This window comes from Sciurus vulgaris (assembly GCF_902686455.1).
Source record: "Sciurus vulgaris genome assembly, chromosome: 10".
Classification (NCBI taxonomy): Eukaryota; Metazoa; Chordata; class Mammalia; order Rodentia; family Sciuridae; genus Sciurus; species Sciurus vulgaris.
In genome coordinates, this window is record NC_136470.1 from 115531744 (window position 1) to 115550811 (window position 19068).

Below are 19068 nucleotides of genomic sequence, written 5' to 3' on the forward strand. Positions count from 1 at the left end.
CTCACCCTGAGAACTCGTGTGGAGATTGCATGAGCACATACCAACATATACTTGAGCACCCTTTGCTCAGAGTGGGAACATGGCACATACATGCACTCTGATGCATGACTGCTAGGTGTTCATGCTCATGCCTTTTGTGGGTCATCTGGTGCCCTGCACACTCACATATAGGGGCTTTCTTCTGAGGTGATGTCTCTTCACTAGTCAGGACTCAGATTTGGGCTGGGTGAGCTGGGGCTGGGCAGGGGCGGGCAGGGGGACAGGGGCTGCCGGTGAATGATAGAGTGTGTGCACGCGTGGTGGGGAGTGCTGAAAAGTCGGGTCATTCCATTCCATGAGTGTGTGTCCAGGGTGTAAGCCATGGGTTCCGTGTGATGGTGGTGACATGTGTAGAGCTGTGTATGCAGCTCCTGTGTGTGCAGGAAGTTATGTATGCAGAGTGTAATTGGAAGTGGGCCTGTGTGCACCTTCCCATCACCATCCTGCCACCTGCTGACACTTCCTCCTGCCTCTATCTCTGTCCTCTCCCCTTTCCCTCCCTTCTCCCTGCCTTTCCTGCCAAGCCCATGAGCTCATCCTGGTTCCAGTGCCTTTATCACCCCTCCTATCATCTTCCAGGCTGGGCTGGGAGGCACTGGGACTTTGTGAATTCCGTGTGCTCTGGGCTGGATCCCCCAATTCCTGGCTCCCAGGGGGAGATGTGGAGCCTGGGGGTTCTGCTGAGAGGCAGGAAGGCCTTGGCCTATTGTCTACCCTGAGGACTACAGGTAGGGCGTAAAGCCTGGGGACACAGTAATCTTAGAGCTCTTTGGCCTGGTCTGACCTGATGGCAAAGTACAGGACCCCAGGCCCTTGACCTGTGCCCCCTACCTTGACCAGGTCTGCAGTCTCTCCTTGCATCCAAGACAGGAAGCTATAACTCAAATACTCAGACCTCTGTGACCCAAAGGGGCCTTGGCCACCATCTTCCTGAGCCAATTGGCATGGAGGGGCTTTAGCCCCTACAAGCCCACTCCATGCCCATCTCATTGCCCCCAAGATCAAACCTTCTGAGACTTGATTCCCAGGTCTTGCCTGAAACCTGAGACTAGGAAGCAGCTCCCTTGGAACCACAGCATGGCCCTGCCCCAAGAGACCTGACCGGATGGAGTATAAGCCTGAGAACCCTGGGGATTCTAGGGGGTGGGCTCAGGGTATCCCTGGGGGCTCATTCTTGCCCTAAAAATCTGATAATCTGATGATGCCCTTCCTGGCTATGGGTCTGACTTGGACACTGCTAAGCCCCGCTTTGCCCTGCAGGATTACATCTTCTACTTGGAGCCTGAGAGACTCGAGTCAGGGAAGGGCAAGTGTCCCTACGACCCCAAGCTGGACACAGCCTCAGCTCTCATCAGTGAGTGCCCCCACCCTTCCCAGATCTAAAGTCTGAATATGTGGCCTCTGCCACCTGAGCAGGGAGGGGGATCAATACCCCAGGGCAGAGCCCATGACCAGGCTATCCCTGAAGCCCCCCATGGGGCCCTACCTGGCAGGGAGAAAGGGTTCAAGTCAAACCCCAGTGGGAGCTGAGGAACAGAGACTAGATGGTATGAGGGGCTGAATGGAGGCACTGAGGAGCCAGGTCCTTCCCTGAAAACACACTGTATGGTCCGTGAAAAGTCCAGAATCTTCCAGGCCATAGGCTACCTAGAAGAGAAAAGTTGAATGTGTACTGAAGGTGATATAAGGCAGCCCATAGCTTCTCCACATGTGCAGAGGCTGAGAGAGGCCCACGTGGAAGCACCAGTGGAGAGTTCTGACCCTGTGACCAGCTGGGGAGAGCTTGTTTTTTGACTGGGCAGGTCAGGAAGAGCTGAAGGTTCTCTGAGGAGAGGTCCTATCTGGCTCAAGAACAGTTATTGCCCCTGAGGGATCACCACTTTGGGGATCCTGCCCCTGGTCCAGGCACTCTGCCTACTTTCTGGCTGCCCAACCCAAACTGCCTTGCAAAGCAGCTGCTGGACACTGTACCATCTGCAAGCCTGGGAAAGGCCCCTGGGGCAGCGGGCAGGACTCATCCTCCTCTTGATGAATGAGAAGGTCTTAGCCCGATGGCAGGCTCCAGACCAGGAAGTCTGATAGGGAAAGACAGGGCCTGCCTGCCCTGGAGAGTCTGAGAGGGAAGACATGAATTGGTGTGCTGGAGCCAGCTCAGTGGTTACATTTTCAGGAATTTTGTGAACCAGTTGTTAAACATAAATATTATTTAAAATTAAGTTATACAAACTTAGAATCAAGTCAGACCTGGTGACACATGCCTGTGATCCTATTGACTCAGGAGGCTGAAGCAGGAGGATTACAAGTTTGAGACCAGCCTGGGCACTTAATGAGAATTGGTCTCAAAATTTTAAAAAATAAAAAATTAAAGGGGTGGGAATGTAGCTCAGTGGTAGAGTGCCTGGGGTTTAATTCCCAGCACTGAAAAAAATTTCAAATAATAATAATAAATAAAATTAGAAAACTTAGAATCAAATAAATTACATAAAAACAAAGGTAACAACAACAAAAGGTATTACTCAAAGCTTATTACTTCCTAATTAGTTTACTACATTTTATTAGTATCTATGCTCTTGGAGTTATTTACATCTATTGTATCTATGGGATAGAAATACTATACAATGGTAATGTCACTGCTTCCCAATCTTGTTTGTGGGGTGTTAACAACTCAGAATCAGCTGTGGTGGGAGTATTTGATCATGGAAATTGGCTGTTGCTACTGATCAGAGTTCATGGCTACCATTCCCAACCCTTCCAGAGCCAGATGTTAAACACTTCCCAGCATCCTATTGGAGATGCAGTCACACCCTGGGAAGCCTGAGGGGGGACATGAGACCCTGCCTGGGGGTTACTGAGGCCACGCCCTGGCCCTAGCAAAGGACAGCTCCTGACTGACCCACTGGCTACCCACAGATGAGGAACTCTATGCTGGTGTGTACATCGATTTTATGGGCACCGATGCAGCTATCTTCCGCACGCTTGGAAAGCAGACAGCCATGCGTACTGATCAGTATAACTCCCGGTGGCTCAATGGTGAGTACAATCTGCAAGACTTTGGGTAGGCAGCATGTCTGGGATGTGGCAAGGAGATCCTATAGAAGCCTACATGGGGGAATTTTTGTCCTGCCACTAGCTGGGGCAAGGGTGGTTTCTTGTCTGGAAAAAAGTCAGGGGTGTTCTTGTACTTGGCCAGGGATTCTGTTGGGGAAAATGGGTATCTTCAGAAGAGGGCCTTATACAGCTGAACCCTGATCACCCACAGACCCTTCATTCATCCACGCTGAGCTCATCCCTGACAGTGCAGAACGCAATGATGATAAGCTCTACTTCTTCTTCCGAGAGCGGTCAGCAGAGGCAACGCAGAGCCCTGCTGTATATGCCCGCATTGGACGCATCTGCCTGGTATGCATCCATGGGGCCCCTTTCAGGCCCAGCTCTGGTTCTTTCAACCCTGCTCACCCCAGCAGGGTTTTGGGAGTGGGTGAGCTGGTCTGACCTGACCTCCTCTCCACCCCCAGAATGATGATGGAGGTCACTGCTGTCTGGTCAACAAGTGGAGCACATTCCTAAAGGCACGGCTTGTCTGCTCTGTACCAGGAGAGGATGGCATTGAAACTCACTTTGATGAGCTCCGTGAGTGCCCAGCGGGCAGGCAGTGTCCTATGGCTACAGAGGGATGGAGGGTGAATGGATGGCCATGGTACCTCTGGTGGACCCCCTTCCCTGGACAGGAATGGGAAGGGCCCTGGGGCTCCTGCCTAAGATACGCTTCCAGTACCTTCTCTCTCTGTCCCCAGAGGATGTGTTTGTCCAGCAGACCCAGGACGTGAGGAACCCAGTCATTTATGCAGTCTTTACCTCTTCAGGGTGAGGCTGGGGTTGAGGCCAGCAGTGACAGGGTAATAGGATTGGGGTATTATGACTTTTGGAGGACACCAGCCTGCCTGCAAGCTGTGGGGTTGGGTCAAGCTGGAGAGGGTAGGGGACCCTGGGCCGAGGCTCTGACCCACCTACAGCAGCTGCCTGCCCTGCACATAGCTCCGTATTCCGAGGCTCTGCCGTGTGTGTCTACTCCATGGCTGACATTCGCATGGTCTTCAATGGACCCTTTGCCCACAAGGAGGGCCCCAACTACCAATGGATGCCCTTCTCAGGGAAGATGCCCTACCCCCGGCCTGGCACGGTAAGCCCCAGCTCACCCTGTCTGTCACCTTCATCTCCTTCTAAGAGGCATATTCTGGGTCTGCCAAACATGGGCTCCACCATCTTGGAGCTTACAACCAGTTGGGAAGGTGGACCATGATATTCAGAAACCCACCATTTATGTACAGCACAGGCTGTGAAGGAGCTGAGATACCCAGGATCCTGTGATGTGGATGGGAGATTGGTTGTGGTAGAACGCTCCATGGAAGGCCCTCTGAGGGACTATTTGGGAGCTGAAAGTTAGAAGAAAGAATCTCCAAGCAAAAGTTGGAGGGAAGCTGAAAGTCACCTTAGCTGGTTACTACTGGTTAATACTGGGCAAGAAAGTGGGGAGTGAGCAGGGCCAGGCCTGTAGGGTCTCTATGGCAATGGGAGGCATCTTGCTGATATTCACTTCAGGAGACGCAGCAGGAGATTTAGACATGATCTGATCTAATGTAGCAGTAGATGCCACTCCATGGAGTCAGGACTGGCATGGGGAAGCTGGGCTCTCTAAAGGTCAGGGACAGCTTTCCCCCTAGAGGTGAACTTGGAGTTGGAAGGATGACAGGGGTAGTGGGCTGGTTGAGCCCCAGGCAGAAAGGATAGCCTTAAGGAAGAGGAGAGCATTTCTAGTCTGTTAGGATGACTTCAGTGCCTGCTACCCAGCTTAGCAGGAGCGGGAGGGGCAAGATCCCAAGGACAGCCAGAAAGAAAGGGAAGGAAACAGCAGGGTGGGCATAAGTACATGGGATGGGAGTAGTCAGTTTGGCCAGATGCTGCCACAAGGTCATGGTATGTGAGGCCAAAGATTTGACTATGTGTGACCTTGGGACCTTGGCACAACAGAACCCACAGAGAGGCCTTGTGTAGGGTAGAAAGCAGGAAAGTGGATGTGGTGGGGACAGACAGTACAGAGGCCTCTCCTGAGCTAATGGGTCCATATGCCCCACCTGGGCAGCCTGGGATTGACAAGCATCACCTACCTGCAGTGTCCTGGCGGAACCTTCACACCATCTATGAAGTCCACCAAAGACTATCCTGATGAAGTGATCAACTTCATGCGTAGTCACCCACTTATGTACCAGGCCGTGTACCCATTGCAGCGGCGGCCACTGGTGGTCCGCACGGGTGCTCCCTACCGTCTCACCACTATCGCTGTGGACCAGGTGGATGCAGCCGATGGGCGCTATGAGGTGCTTTTCCTGGGCACAGGTACCCACTACTGCTCCCAGCCCCTTCCACATTGGGCCCACTGGGTGGGTGGTGCTGGTCCCCGGGGCTGGAACCTCCCCTCGTATGGGTTACTATGGGCTCATCAAGGTCAGCTCTGTCATATTCATCTTTGGGAACCTCCCTTTTGCCAGGATAGCTGAGGCTAAGGATGGGAAAACTCCATTTCCATTCTCAGAGGAGCAGGGACACTGGGCACCTTGTAGCCCTTGCGTGACAGAAAAGGGGTTGAGACAGATGGCAGGCGTGTAAGATATACAGATCCAAATACTAACATGCATCCAAGGTTTCAGCAACTCCCAACACAGGGGAATGCCCCAGTGTCCTATTCTCAACAGGGCCCAAAATGGGGGAGGGGAGGCAGACCCCAGCTGAGACCCCTTTATCCTAGACCCAGGGAAATACTTCAGCCTCAGCAAGGAATGCCTGCTGCACTGCCCTAGGACATTTGGGGCCCTGGTGGGGAAGGGGCTGAAGCTTTGCCCCTTCCCCAGTGTCCCCAGCCCCACTGAGGTCCTGCCCGGCCCGTTCCAGACCGCGGGACAGTGCAGAAGGTCATTGTGTTGCCCAAGGATGACCAGGAGGTGGAGGAGCTCATGCTGGAGGAGGTGGAGGTCTTCAAGGTGGGTGTGGTCCTGTCTTCCCCGTCTTGACCCTCCCCAGTACCAGCCTCTGATGTTAGACCTCTAAGTCAGGGAAGAGAGAAGGTCCCAAGGTCCCAAGCTGATCCCTGTCTTCTTCTAGGACCCAGCACCCATTAAGACTATGACCATCTCTTCCAAGAGGGTGAGTTTTTGGCAGTGTGGGCTGTGGGTCAGGATGGCACCCACATTCCCTTGGTGTTATGCCTTTGGCATAGGGATGGGGAAACTAAGGCATGGAACAAGGAAGAAAAGGAGTCCAGCCCAACTTCTGCTGATATGGGCCGTCTTTGGGAAAAGAACTGACAAGCCCTTGCCCCTGCTCCCAGCAACAACTGTATGTGGCCTCAGCTGTGGGTGTCACACACCTGAGCCTGCACCGCTGCCAGGCATATGGGGCTGCCTGTGCTGACTGCTGCCTTGCCCGGGACCCTTACTGTGCCTGGGATGGCCAATCCTGCTCCCGCTACACAGCATCCTCCAAGAGGTGTGGATCCCCAAATACTTGGAACTTTAGCCCCTGTCCTGGGCATATGGAGGTAGATGTGACATGGCCCTGGGAGGGTGTATGGGTAAGACATCACTGCCCTGGGAACATGAGGCTCTGCCCTGGGGTCTTGGGGATACAGGGACCTGAGGGGGCATGCTTCCTGGGAACACTCCCTCAGGAGCTATCTTCATCCAGGCGGAGTCGACGGCAGGATGTCCGGCATGGGAACCCCATCAGGCAGTGCCGTGGGTTCAACTCCAATGGTGAGTGAGTGTGCTGTGCCTTCCATGGGGTGCTCCTCATAGTGCACAGCCCTATGCAGCCCATGGAGCTCCCTACAGGGTCCCCACGGTAAGGACTCAAGATGGTTAGTTGTGGGTGAGGGTACTGGGGGTTTTTGACTAGGATGTCCCTGTTCACCCCCTCAAGGAGTGAATTCCCAGTGGTGCCTTTCTGCCTTTGAGGGTAGGTGCCCTGGGTACCTGCCCCTCCCCAGTCTGCCTGGGGCAAGGTTGCTTCCACTCAGTGCTCACTTGATCCACAGCCAACAAGAATGCTGTGGAGTCCGTGCAGTACGGTGTGGTGGGCAGCACAGCCTTCCTTGAATGCCAGCCCCGCTCACCCCAAGCCACTGTTAAGTGGCTGTTCCAGCGAGATCCTGGTGACCGACGCCGAGAGGTGAGTTCCTATGCCCACAGTGCTGCACCATGGATGTGGGAGTCCTTTGTACAGTATAAATTCCATGTGGGTGAAATGTAGTGTAGGAGCCAATCTGGGGCCACCCTCATGCTATGAAACCCCTATATGGGTTCTTCTTTCCCTATATGGAAATAATTTGAGTGAAACTAATTATGTAGAAACTCTGCAGGATAAGCGTCATTATATAGCAACCATTTATAGGCATGCCTCTTCATGAAACTTTCATATGCATACTCCATTGGGGTATGATTCCATGTACAGAATATCATGCGTGTGAGCTCTAATGTATGGAAATTCTGTGGTAGCCCTCATTTTGTGGAAAAGTCTTACAGGTGTCCCTCTTTACATGGACATTCTATGTGGGTGCCACATTTGGTATTCTTATTAAATGAAAATTCTGTGTGCGTGCTCCAAAATTCTCTCGTTCATTGTATAGAACCCTTGCAGGGTCATCCCTCCTGAAATGGAAATATATGCCAATACCTTATTCACATATTTCTCATTATGTGGAAACTTCATGTAAGTTTTTCTTGGTATATGGAAATTCCACATGGGTACCTCTACTTGGAATGGCCACAAAGGTGGTCTCATCTGGAAGCTGGCTAGGGCAGCAAAGTGGTCATCCACCTGCTGAGCCCCCGCCCCTGCCCCTGCAGATCCGTGCAGAGGACCGCTTCCTGCGTACAGAGCAGGGCTTGTTGCTTCGCGCCCTGCAGCTCGGTGATCATGGCCTCTACTCCTGCACGGCCACTGAGAACAACTTCAAGCACATCGTCACACGGGTGCAGCTGCATGTACTGGGCCAGGATGCTGTTCATGCTGCCCTCTTCCCCCCACTGGCTGTCAGCGCCCCACCACCCCCTGGCGTGGGCCTCCCTACACCTCCTTACCAGGATCTGGCTCAGCTGCTGGCCCAGCCAGAAGTGGGCCTCATTCACCAGTACTGCCAGGGTTACTGGCGTCATGTGCCCCCCAGCCCCAGGGAGGCTCCAGAGGTGCCCAGGTCCCCGGAGCCCCAGGACCAGAAAAAGCCCCGGAATCGCCGGCACCACCCTCCAGACACATGAGGTCAGCTGCCTGAGCCCTGCATTGGGCCAGTCTAGCCCTCGTCCCTTTTAATATAAAAGATATATATATATGTGTGTGTATATATATATATATATATATATATATATATAAAAATATCTATATTCTATACACACCCTGCCCCTACAAAGACAGTATTTATTGGTAGGTTGTACATAGCCTTCCTCAGCGGCAGCTTCATCCAGAACTTAGACCCATGCTGGTCAGAAATGGCAGAAAACTGAACCCAACTAACCAGGTCCAGTGTGTTGGCAGGGCCAGTCCAGAACTGCACAATCCCCAGACTCAGCTGGAAGTCTGCTTGTTTGAAGGCTGCCAAGATCTACAGAACACAGGGAGGGAGCAAGCCCTACTTGAAGGGCCATGGACCATACATCTTTGTCAATGTGTGCTGTCAGCTGTGCTATGGTGTAGGCACGGATGCTAGGACTGCTTTGGAGTCTGGGTATGGGGGCTCAGGGAACTCAGAAGGGAAGAAGGGGTCATCACACGAAGCTGGCCCCTGCTTGGGTTGGGGACACTTAGTCGAGGCCAGCCCTTCCCAGGTATTTATTCTCTATTTATTGGGCACAGGAGTCCTACCTGGGTGGGGCAGGACCTTCAGCCCCTTCTCTCCTACCTGCCTGGACAGAGCAGGGCTACCCCATTCTACCTCCTTAGCTTTTCCTAAGCCACCTTGACTTGGAGGTCGGGAAAATAGAAATGGGGTCAGGTGCAGGCAGGGCTGAAAGGAGTCCCCAGTCCTGAGAAGAGAGGGGCCATTGTGGAGGCCTGGGGCTTGTAGGGGCTCCCCAGGGCCCCCTTCTGCCCACCACTTTAGGCAATGGGTGTAAATAGCTCTGGGGGCAGTTGGGTAGGTGGGTGGGGGCCCCTGGCAGCCCTCTGCTGTCCAGATCACAATCACTCTTGGGTACCATCTTGCTAATAAACACTGGCTCTGGGACTAGACTTTGACTTCTCTCCTTGGTGGTGGTGGTGGTGGGAGGAGTTAGGGCCATACCTACTGGGTAAGGGGAGCCACTTGGGCAGATTGGTCCCACTTCTAAAAATTCAGTTGAAACCAGGTCTGGTTTAAGGAGACTGAGTTCCTGCACTAATCTAGCCCTTAGGCAGTGCAAAGGGTCTCAGAGACTTTTGGGGCCACTTACAATGTGGGAATGGGGGGTGGAACCTAAAGGCGGAAACTGGCACAAATGAAATAGTCTTGCTCCTAGATAGATCCCCTTTCATCCAACAGGGCGAATGTCAAAGCTGCCAGCTTATGGAAAGAGCCAGTGTCTACTTCCCATGTATCCTGTTTAGAGACAGCCTCAGTGCTCAGTGTCTGGGGCCCTGGCACCCCCTTGTGGTCTTCTGAGTCAGTGGCAGAGTTAAATACTAAATGGCATCCAGGTTTCAGGGAAGGAGTCCAGTCAAGAGGCTCTGGGCTGGAGAGCTGAAGATTTGGGTTTTCTGATGGATTGGGGGTGGGAAATCTGAGCCTGCAAACTCACCCTGCAGGTGCAACCTGAACCACTTCACCAACAATGAGCTGCAGCTGAACAGAGCTTCAGCTCCCCCCGACCCCCATCAGAAAGGTACCCCTAGGCAGGTTCGAGAGCCAGAATAGGAGCAGACCTTATGGAGAGCCCCACTTCTCCATGCTTTTGGGGGTACCAAACCTGCTCTAGGGCTCAGTTTCCCCCATCTGACAACAGGCTGGAAAAGATGCACTGGAAGAGCCACCTCTGTAGATCAAAGGCTTCATTGCACCAAAATACACATGTATACATAGGCAGAGGCAAGTATGTATGCATACATACAGCCCCATACAAATGCTCAGGTACACAACTGTGCTCACACATGCACACAGGCAGGTGCATTCTAACATGCATTGCACAAGAACATGCATGTGCACATTCAAGCACACAAGTGAACCCACACAAGCACATCTGTCCATGAAAAGAAATGCATAGGGGGCTGGGAATGTTGCTCAATAGTAGAGTATGTGTGAGGCCCTGGTGAGCCCCAGCACTGCAAATACAATAGCACACATATACATACACAATTCAAGTACATGTAGCTGATGTGCATGCTGACCAGGGTCATTGGAAGCATGCAGAGGCCCTGCTCAGGGTCAGATATAGCCATTGGTATGGGGTAAATGTAGTGCACACCTTTTCCACCATGATTCCCAGCAAGGCATAGAACTCTGGAGCTAACCACCTCCTTATCCACTACCTCAGTGTAACCCTGTGAGCCTCTACTTACTCATCAGTAAAATAGGGCTCATGATATGAACAGCCATCTCCTAGGACCAACATGAGCTTAAAAATAAGGAACAAGCAGTGCTGAGTCCAATGCTGGGCAAGTGACAGGTGATCCATGCCTGCTTCTCCATTCCCTTCTCCTGCCATTCTCACCCCCAGGGCTCCAGGTCCTGTCCTTCCCTTTCTTAGGTCTACCCTACCAAACATGTCTTACTGTTGTGGGGCTGGGGAAGTACTGCTCAGGCCTCCTCTTGGAGGGATGCAGAGTCAGCAGTTGAGGGATTGGGGCCATGCCAGCCTGATTAGAAGGGTTGGGGGACTGAGCTGGCTTCACCTGTCCTTGCCTCTGATTGGCCTTTGGGCACCCCTAACTCCCAAATCCCACTAAGCAGCCCCCACCAGGGCCTGACAGGTCCCTGGAGAGTCAGTTGGTTGGTAGTCTTGGAGCCAGAAGAGAGTCCCTGGAGGCCAGAGGCTGGCCTGAGCCAAGTTCTTGGGATCCCCTCCATCCAGAAAAGCCACCTGCTCACCTTGTCCCTTCACCTGCTGCTGGGATCATGGGGGCTGGGGCCAGCGCTGAAGAGAAGCACTCCAGAGAGCTGGAAAAGAAGCTGAAAGAAGATGCTGAGAAGGATGCTCGAACTGTGAAACTACTGCTTCTGGGTAGGGGTGCGGGCCCTGGTGGGGAAGGGCAGCTGCTGTGAGTCAGCAACCTGGAGTCAAGTGGGCAGCCCTTACGTGAGGTAGGGATTATTTGGGGGAAAAAAGTCTATGATGGGGTAGGATACAGTGTGGGAGCCCTGGCCAGGTAATGCCAGACCTGACAGGTGATGTCCCAGTTCCCACAGGCTGGGCATCCCATGGCAATCTCCAGAGAGCAATCTCCCCACTGCAGAAGTTTGTGCCAAACATACTTTGCACAAGTGTGTAGGAGGCACACTTAACAGGCCAGCTGGGCAGCACTTAGAAACCAGGGGCCTCACATAGGGCTGCTCCCTCGGGAAGAAGTCATCCTGGGAACAGGGATCCTCTAGGACCACCCAGATCCCCAAACAATGACCCTCAGATGCCAAAACTTTATTGTTGGCAGACCTGCGAAGCAGCTAAAGGGAATGGAAAGGTACTGTGGGGAATAGATAAACCAGAGTTCATGGTCCCATGGATAGTGAAGAGAGATGGGGCTAATCTAAGCCTGTACCAAGGCCACTTCCTAAACCCCCAAGGGGAAGGGGCTGTTTTAAGAGGGTGGGGCAGGCTCCACCCAAGTCTTCCAGGATCCAGCCAACCAGCTGGAGGTAGGCAGAGGACTAAACCAGGGCCCCCCAGGGGAAAGACAGAGAAACTAAGCTGGAAATCCCATTAACTGTGCCCAGTGTTCCCAAGGAGGCAGCTCAAAAGGGATGTCATCTATGTCCTCTCTGCCTCCAAAGGCTCTAATTCCCTCTGAGCCTCTAGAAGACAACTGGCCTTCTGGTGAAAGTCAGGGGTTGAAGCTGTTCAAATAATCCTGTGCATGCAGTACCAGAGAGTCCCACAAAGTGGAGCTCCAGGATTTCTTTATTTTGGTCTCACAGCCTAATGAAGAATACTAACACCAGGGTCTTGGGAATTCCCCTGGATAGTTAAGATCTCTGATTTTCCTCATTGGCTCCCTTTCGTCATTGACCTGACATTTACAAACGTTTTTCTGACAGCGCTTATATGTTTATTGTGGGTAGGGTGGAGGCAGATATGACTAGGGATCTAGTTGGTGTTCAGGCCCCTTGGAAGAGGGTTCACCTAGCTAACTTATCTACCCACCTCTTCGAGGGAAGGGGAGGCGATCAGTGCAGTTCTAAAGCGCAGCTTCCCTTTCAGGAGCGGGTGAGTCCGGAAAAAGCACCATTGTCAAGCAGATGAAGTGAGTGTTCCTGCCCTCCCTAAACCCCTGGGGGTGGGCACAAGCACACCGGGACCTATTCTTCACTACTGCCCCACGAAGCGCTGACTCTGATCCCCTTGGTCACAGGATTATCCACCAAGACGGGTACTCGCTGGAAGAGTGCCTCGAATTCATTGCCATCATCTATGGCAACACGCTGCAATCCATCTTGGCCATCGTGCGGGCCATGACCACGCTCAACATTCAGTACGGAGACCCTGCGCGCCAGGTGCGCCAGGAGGAGGGCTGGTGGGGCCCCGGGGGACTGGAGGACCTCACTGTGCTCAAATTCACCATCATCAACTACCAATCCCACCCTGCCTCCAGGACGATGCCCGGAAACTAATGCACATGGCAGACACTATCGAGGAGGGCACGATGCCGAAGGAGATGTCGGACATCATTCAGCGGCTGTGGAAAGACTCGGGTATCCAGGCTTGTTACGAACGCGCCTCGGAGTACCAGCTCAACGATTCCGCTGGCTAGTGAGCGCGCAGGCGGGGCGCGAGGGCGCGAGGGCGCGGGCAGGACCCTTCTGCGCCCCTGTAGGTCACCCACTCACCCACGCCCGGGCGTCCCCGCAGCTACCTCTCGGACCTGGAGCGCTTGGTGGCTCCCGGCTATGTGCCCACTGAGCAGGACGTGCTGCGTTCTCGTGTCAAGACCACAGGTATCATCGAGACGCAGTTCTCCTTCAAGGATCTAAACTTCCGGTAAGATCCGACGCCCTTGTTCAGCACTGCGCGGGACTCGCTCCCTGCCCCTTCTCGGATGCCCTGCCAACAGAAAGGTCCGGCCCCCCCAGATGCCAATCCCATCTGAGAGCTCCCCAGCCAGCACAAGGAGGAAAGGGAATCCCGGGTGGGCGGCTGGATGCGCGGTTTCAGGTCCCCTATGCCCCACAGAATGTTCGATGTAGGCGGGCAGCGCTCGGAGCGTAAGAAGTGGATCCACTGCTTTGAGGGAGTGACCTGCATCATCTTCATCGCGGCGCTGAGCGCCTACGACATGGTGCTGGTGGAGGACGACGAAGTGGTGAGTGCCACGCCGGACCTTGAATGTTTGAGGAAGGAAGCGGAACTGGGGGAGCGCCTGAGAACAGAGAGTCTTTCCAGGGCAGTCTGAAGGAGGCAAGCAGGCAGCCCGCAGCCCCGCTGGAGGGGGCAGTTCGGAGGTTCTCTGAAAGCGCTGGGAGCGGGGCGGTTCCGCGTGCCCCGGAGCCCGAAGACTCTGGGCGGGTGTGTTGGGCGCCGCCCATGTGAAGGCGGTTGCTGGTGTCCTCTGGTGCCCGACAGCCGCTGCTCTCCTCAGAACCGCATGCACGAGAGCCTGCACCTGTTCAACAGCATCTGCAACCACCGATACTTCGCCACCACATCCATCGTGCTCTTCCTCAACAAGAAAGACGTTTTCTCCGAGAAGATAAAAAAGGCACCCCTAAACATTTGCTTCCCGGACTACGACGGTGAGAGTCCCCGGCCCTGCCACCAGGCGGCGACCCATTCCCACGATCTGGGTCGCGCTCCTCCCACCAGGAAGGGCTGAGACCGGCAGTGAGCGCTCCCTTCTGCTACAGGGCCTAATACGTACGAGGATGCGGGTAACTACATCAAGGTGCAGTTCCTGGAGCTCAACATGCGACGCGACGTAAAGGAGATCTATTCCCACATGACGTGCGCCACTGACACACAGAACGTCAAATTTGTCTTCGATGCTGTTACCGACATCATCATCAAGGAGAATCTCAAAGACTGCGGCCTCTTTTGAGGTGGGGGATCCTCGCTGCTGGACGCTGTCTTCTCTTCCCTGTTTGTCTTCCTGGTTAGAGTCTGCCCTACTCCCTGGAGCCCCGCCCCAATATCCCCACCACACTTCTTCCAGGGCCCACTAGGTCTACTCAGGCTCCTTTCACAGCCCACAGGTCCCTCCCCCAGCGCAAAAGCTCCACCCATTTAATATAGTGACCCAACCTTGTCTCCCCCAGGTGTCACATCTTGCCGGGCATCCCCCAGCAAAATGCCTAAACCAATTTGAATCTCAGGGATGCTGACCCTGTTGACTTAGTTTCCTTCTCTCTTCACAGATGACTGAACTGATGCATGTCCCTTGCCCTGAGACCTTGTAGCCCTAGCTGCCTAGTAGCCCCACCTCTATCCCCCTATCAGATCTCTAGGACTCTTGGACTCCAGTCTGCTGCCCCATTAGCCACAAACCAAAGCCTTGAACCCTGAGCCTTGAGTCACAGATCCTCCCCCATGTCCCCAACCCCACCCCTGCTCTTCACTGCCTGGCTGCTCTGGCCTCTTGGACCCACAGCAGCCAGCCCCAGCTAGGACATGGAAGTACTTGGGGCAGCTGGAGCTCACAGTGACTCAGCAGTGCCCAACTGACCAATCTCTTGCAGCTGTCCTGCCCTCGGGGGCCCACAACTCACCTTGCAGGTTTAGGTTCAGCAAACAGCCCTCCCTCCCACACTTTCATGAAGGTACCCTTGAGGTACTCCCTCCCCCAATTAGGCCTGCTGCTTACCAGCAGCCCAGTTCAGCTCCGCCACCTCCATGTGGCAAGTCTGACACCTGTCTACTCAGTGGCCAGTGACTGTCCCTCAGCAGTTTCAGGGATCCAAAGTTCAAGCTGGTCTGTCCAAGCTGGGAAGCCTCCACATAGATAAATTAGTGACTGTCAGGGTGGAGCTAGGAGTCCCTGGTGCTGGTAAGAAACATAAATTGGACCCTTCCCCAAATATAAGACTCAGAATACCCCCAGCTCACATCCTTTCAGATCTGCCTCCTCTGTCCCTGGACACCAGATCAGAACCATACCCCACCTCACCCACCGACATATACACAGTATTCCAGGCTGGTCAGCCAGGGGGATGGTGTGTTGAGGGAGCGAACTGTTGACACCAACCTTGGCCAATAGTCAAGCTGTTCTAGGGGGTGGCTGGGGGCAGAGTCCGACTCCTATTGATCAGGCAGAAGATTCAGGATAGGATGGAGGTGCAGGCTGTGCCCAAAGGAGTCTACCTCATGTGGGGTTACAGGCAAACCCAGGTAACCCTTTTGTCCCCACCAATAGCTCCTCTTGCCCTCTCTATCCAGGGCCTATTTCTTGGTAGGGAAAACTGAGAGCCATGCCTGAACCATCAGGGAAAAAACCATGTCCCCAATCTCCTGCTCCTTCCTTCCTCATCAAGCAGCATGTCTTTGCTTATGCCCATGGGACAGGACGTGTGCTATAGTTGGGGATAAAGAGCTTTGTCTGGCCAAACCAGAACACAGTCTACACTTCCCTTTTCTAGATGCACAGCAGACTCAGCAATAAACTTTTGCATCAGGTCCCAGTTGTCCTTTCTTGGAGGGGGTGGTGGAGGGCTTAATTATCATGAATTGTTGGTATTTATTAAGTACCCAATGCTGGACTATACATTAAGTGGGAAGATGACCCCTTCTAGGAAGGAGAGCATGGCCTGATATATTGGGGACACTCTTGGGAGTATGGGGCCAACTTGTGCCTCTTGAGGGGTGGAGCTATGGGATATCCTATAGATACCACTGGGATAGCTTGGGAGCAAAAGTGAGTTTTGAGGTAGAGGCTCTGTTGATTGGATAAGACCAGGGAAATGGGAGCTCAGTGGAGCAGGAGTAGGGAAGTGGGGAAATGGAGTGGAGAGACAGTGAATTGGTGCCAAACACCAGGCTGAGGGCCTGTGCTTTCTGTAGAAGGTGATGGAAATTCATGCAAGTTCTTGAAGCTGGGACATAATTATGGCTGGGATTAGGGTAAGGCAAGTGAGGACCTCATATTTGTTACAAAATGTAAGGGGATGGCCAAAAAATTCAGTAACCAAGATAAATAGTATATTAATGCGATAATTTAAAAATTCAGAGTTAGTGCAAAATATCAACAATGAACCCAATGTCAAAATTCAACAGGAGCATACCAAGACAGAGTAGAACCTGAAGCATAAGGGAAAATATCTACCAATCTGTGTTTTTATGCAGTTTTTTTCCATTTTCTGTAGTGAAATTCCCATATAGACTTTACCATCTGCCATTTTTAAGTGTACATTTCAGTTATATGAAATACATTCATAATGTTGGTCAACCATTGCCATCATCTATCTCCAGAACTCTTTCCATCTTGTAAAAGTGAAATTCTATACTTATTAAACAATAACTCCCCATTCTTCCGTCTTCCTAGCCCCTGGCAACTACCATTCTACTTTTGTCTATGGTTTTGACTACTCTAAGTACCTATAAGTAGAATCGTACAGTATTTCTTTTCGTGACTGGCTTATTTCACTTAGTATAATGTTCTTAAGGCTCATCCATGTCATAATCTTCTTAATCATCTTCTTCTTCTCCTCCTCCCCCTCCTTCTCCTCCTCCTTCTTCTTCTTCTTTTCTGATACTGAGGATTGTACCCTGGGGTACTTTACCATGGAGTTACATGCTACACCTCCAGTCTTTTTTTATTTTATTTTTAAATTTTGAGACAGGGTCTCCCTAAGTTGCTGAAGCTGGCCTCAAACTTGCAATCCTCCTGCCTCAGTCTCCTGAATCACTGGGATTGCAGGTATGTGCTACTGCACCCAGCCAGAATTTCCTTTTTAAAGGCTGAATAATATTTCATTGTATGGATGTACCACATTTGTTTATTCACTTTTCAATGGATCCCTGAATTGCTTGCATGTTTTAGCTGTTGTGAATAAAGCTGCTATGAACATGGGTGTACAACTATATCATTGATATTCTGTTTCCAGTTCTCTTGGATACATACCCAGAAGTTGAATGGGTGAATCATATGACAATTCTGTTTAATTTTTTGCATACCATTTTACGTTTGTACCAATAGTGCACAAGATTCCAATTTATTTGCATCCTTGCCAACACTTGTTATTTTCTATTTTATTTTATTTTTGTGGTGCTTCAGGAGTGGAGCCATGACCTTTTGAATGCTAGGCAAACACTCTACCACTGAGCTACATACCCAGACCATTTTATTTTATTTTTAAATTTTAAGACAGGGTCTCATTAAGTTACCCAGGCTGGCCTCAAACTTGAGATCTTCCTGCCTTATCTTCCTGATTAGCTGGAATTACAGGTGTATACCACCACACCCAGCTTCTTTCTACTTTTTGATAGCAGTCATCCTAATGGATTTGTAATGATTTCTCATTGTGGGGTTTTTGTTTTGGTTTGTTTTGTATATGTGTGTGCGTGCACGCTGGGGGTAGAATTCAGGACCATTGCACTACACCCACAGTCCCTGGTTTTGGCTTTGATTGACATTTCCCTACTGCTTAGATGTTGAACATACTCATGTATTTATTGGTCATCTGCACATCTTTAGAGAAATGTTTATAAGAGCCTTTGTTCATTTTTTAACTTGACTGTTTGGGCTTTTCGATTTTCTTGGTTTTTAGTACTGGGGATTTAACCCAGGGACACTATGCCACTGAGTCACATCCCCAGCCCTTTTTTACATTTTAATTTTGAGACAGGGTCTTGCTAAGTTGCTAAGGCTAGCCTCAAACTTGTGATCCTCCTGTCTCAGCCTCCTAAATTGCTGGGATTACAGGTGTGCACCAGCATACCCATTTTTGTTTGAGGTTTTTGTTATTGAGTTTTAGGAGTCCTTTATATATTCTGGAAAATAATCCCTATCAGAAACATTACTTGCATATATTTTCTCCCATCCTTTGGATTTATGCCTTTTTACTCTTTAATGTTTTTGTTGTTGGTATGGAACCCAGGGGCGCTTTACTTCCGAACTACATCTGAGCCCCTGCCCAGCCCTTTTTATTTTTTATTTTGAGACAAGTTCTCTCTAAGCTGCTTAGGGCCTTGCTAAATTGCTGAAGCTGGCCTTGAACTTGTGATCCTCCTCCTTGGCCTCCTGAGTTGCTGGGATTACAGGCATGCTCCACCATGCCCACCTATCCTCTTTTATGTATTTTTAATGGTTAAAATTTCCCCAGAACATTAAGGTAGTTGAAAACTTAAAAGTAGGTATATTAAAACTCACTTTTTTTTTTTTTCCCCAGTGCTGGGGATTGAACTCAGGGTCTCACGCTGCTAATAAGCAAGCACTGTACCACGGAACTATATCCCCAGCCCAAACTTAAATTATTTTAAGCTTAAATAGTTTATTTCTATCTCAAACAAGAATTTATCATAATTTTATTTTCCTTATTTTAATGAAGACAAAAATCATCAATAATATTTTTGAAATTTGCTATGGGAAGAAATAATCATTAAATTTTTTCAAGCTAGGTGTGGTGGTGCTATAATCACAGCTGTTTAGGAAGCTGAGGTAGGAGGATCACAAATTCAAGGCCAGCCTGTGTAACTTAATGAGATCTTGTCTTTAAATAAAATAATAAGGCTGGGTGTGGTGGTGCAAGTTTGTAATCCCAGCAACTCAGGAGGCTGAGGTAGGAAGATCATGAGTTCAAAGCCAGCCTCAGCAATTTAGCAACTCCCTAAGCAACTTAGTGAGACCCTGTCTCAAAATAAAAAAAAAATA

At 51.3% G+C, this 19068-nt stretch overlaps 2 protein-coding genes across 3 annotated transcripts in view; both read left to right on the top strand.

The window, feature by feature from the left end:
* The window catches only part of SEMA3F (semaphorin 3F), a 29015-nt gene extending 19700 nt beyond the window's left edge, over positions 1-9315 (top strand). For both annotated transcript variants that reach the window (XM_079155495.1, XM_079155496.1), the window contains 13 exons: positions 1300-1393; positions 2950-3069; positions 3299-3438; positions 3555-3669; positions 3834-3903; positions 4075-4219; positions 5211-5433; positions 5986-6074; positions 6196-6237; positions 6422-6579; positions 6778-6845; positions 7127-7260; positions 7938-9315. In XM_079155495.1, the coding sequence (XP_079011621.1) occupies positions 1300-1393; positions 2950-3069; positions 3299-3438; positions 3555-3669; positions 3834-3903; positions 4075-4219; positions 5211-5433; positions 5986-6074; positions 6196-6237; positions 6422-6579; positions 6778-6845; positions 7127-7260; positions 7938-8348 (1809 nt within the window). In that variant the 3' untranslated portion in view covers positions 8349-9315. The remainder of the gene's footprint in view (positions 1-1299; positions 1394-2949; positions 3070-3298; positions 3439-3554; positions 3670-3833; positions 3904-4074; positions 4220-5210; positions 5434-5985; positions 6075-6195; positions 6238-6421; positions 6580-6777; positions 6846-7126; positions 7261-7937) is intronic.
* A 1557-nt stretch (positions 9316-10872) lies between these two features.
* Positions 10873-17384, top strand: GNAT1 (G protein subunit alpha transducin 1). Its single transcript, XM_079155619.1, has 9 exons — positions 10873-11279; positions 12474-12516; positions 12625-12766; positions 12865-13022; positions 13122-13250; positions 13443-13572; positions 13849-14002; positions 14114-14305; positions 16741-17384. The coding sequence occupies exons 1-8, from the start codon at positions 11174-11176 to the stop codon at positions 14302-14304; spliced, it is 1053 nt and encodes a 350-aa protein (XP_079011745.1). The 5' UTR covers positions 10873-11173; the 3' UTR covers position 14305; positions 16741-17384.
* Positions 17385-19068: the final 1684 nt, after the last annotated feature.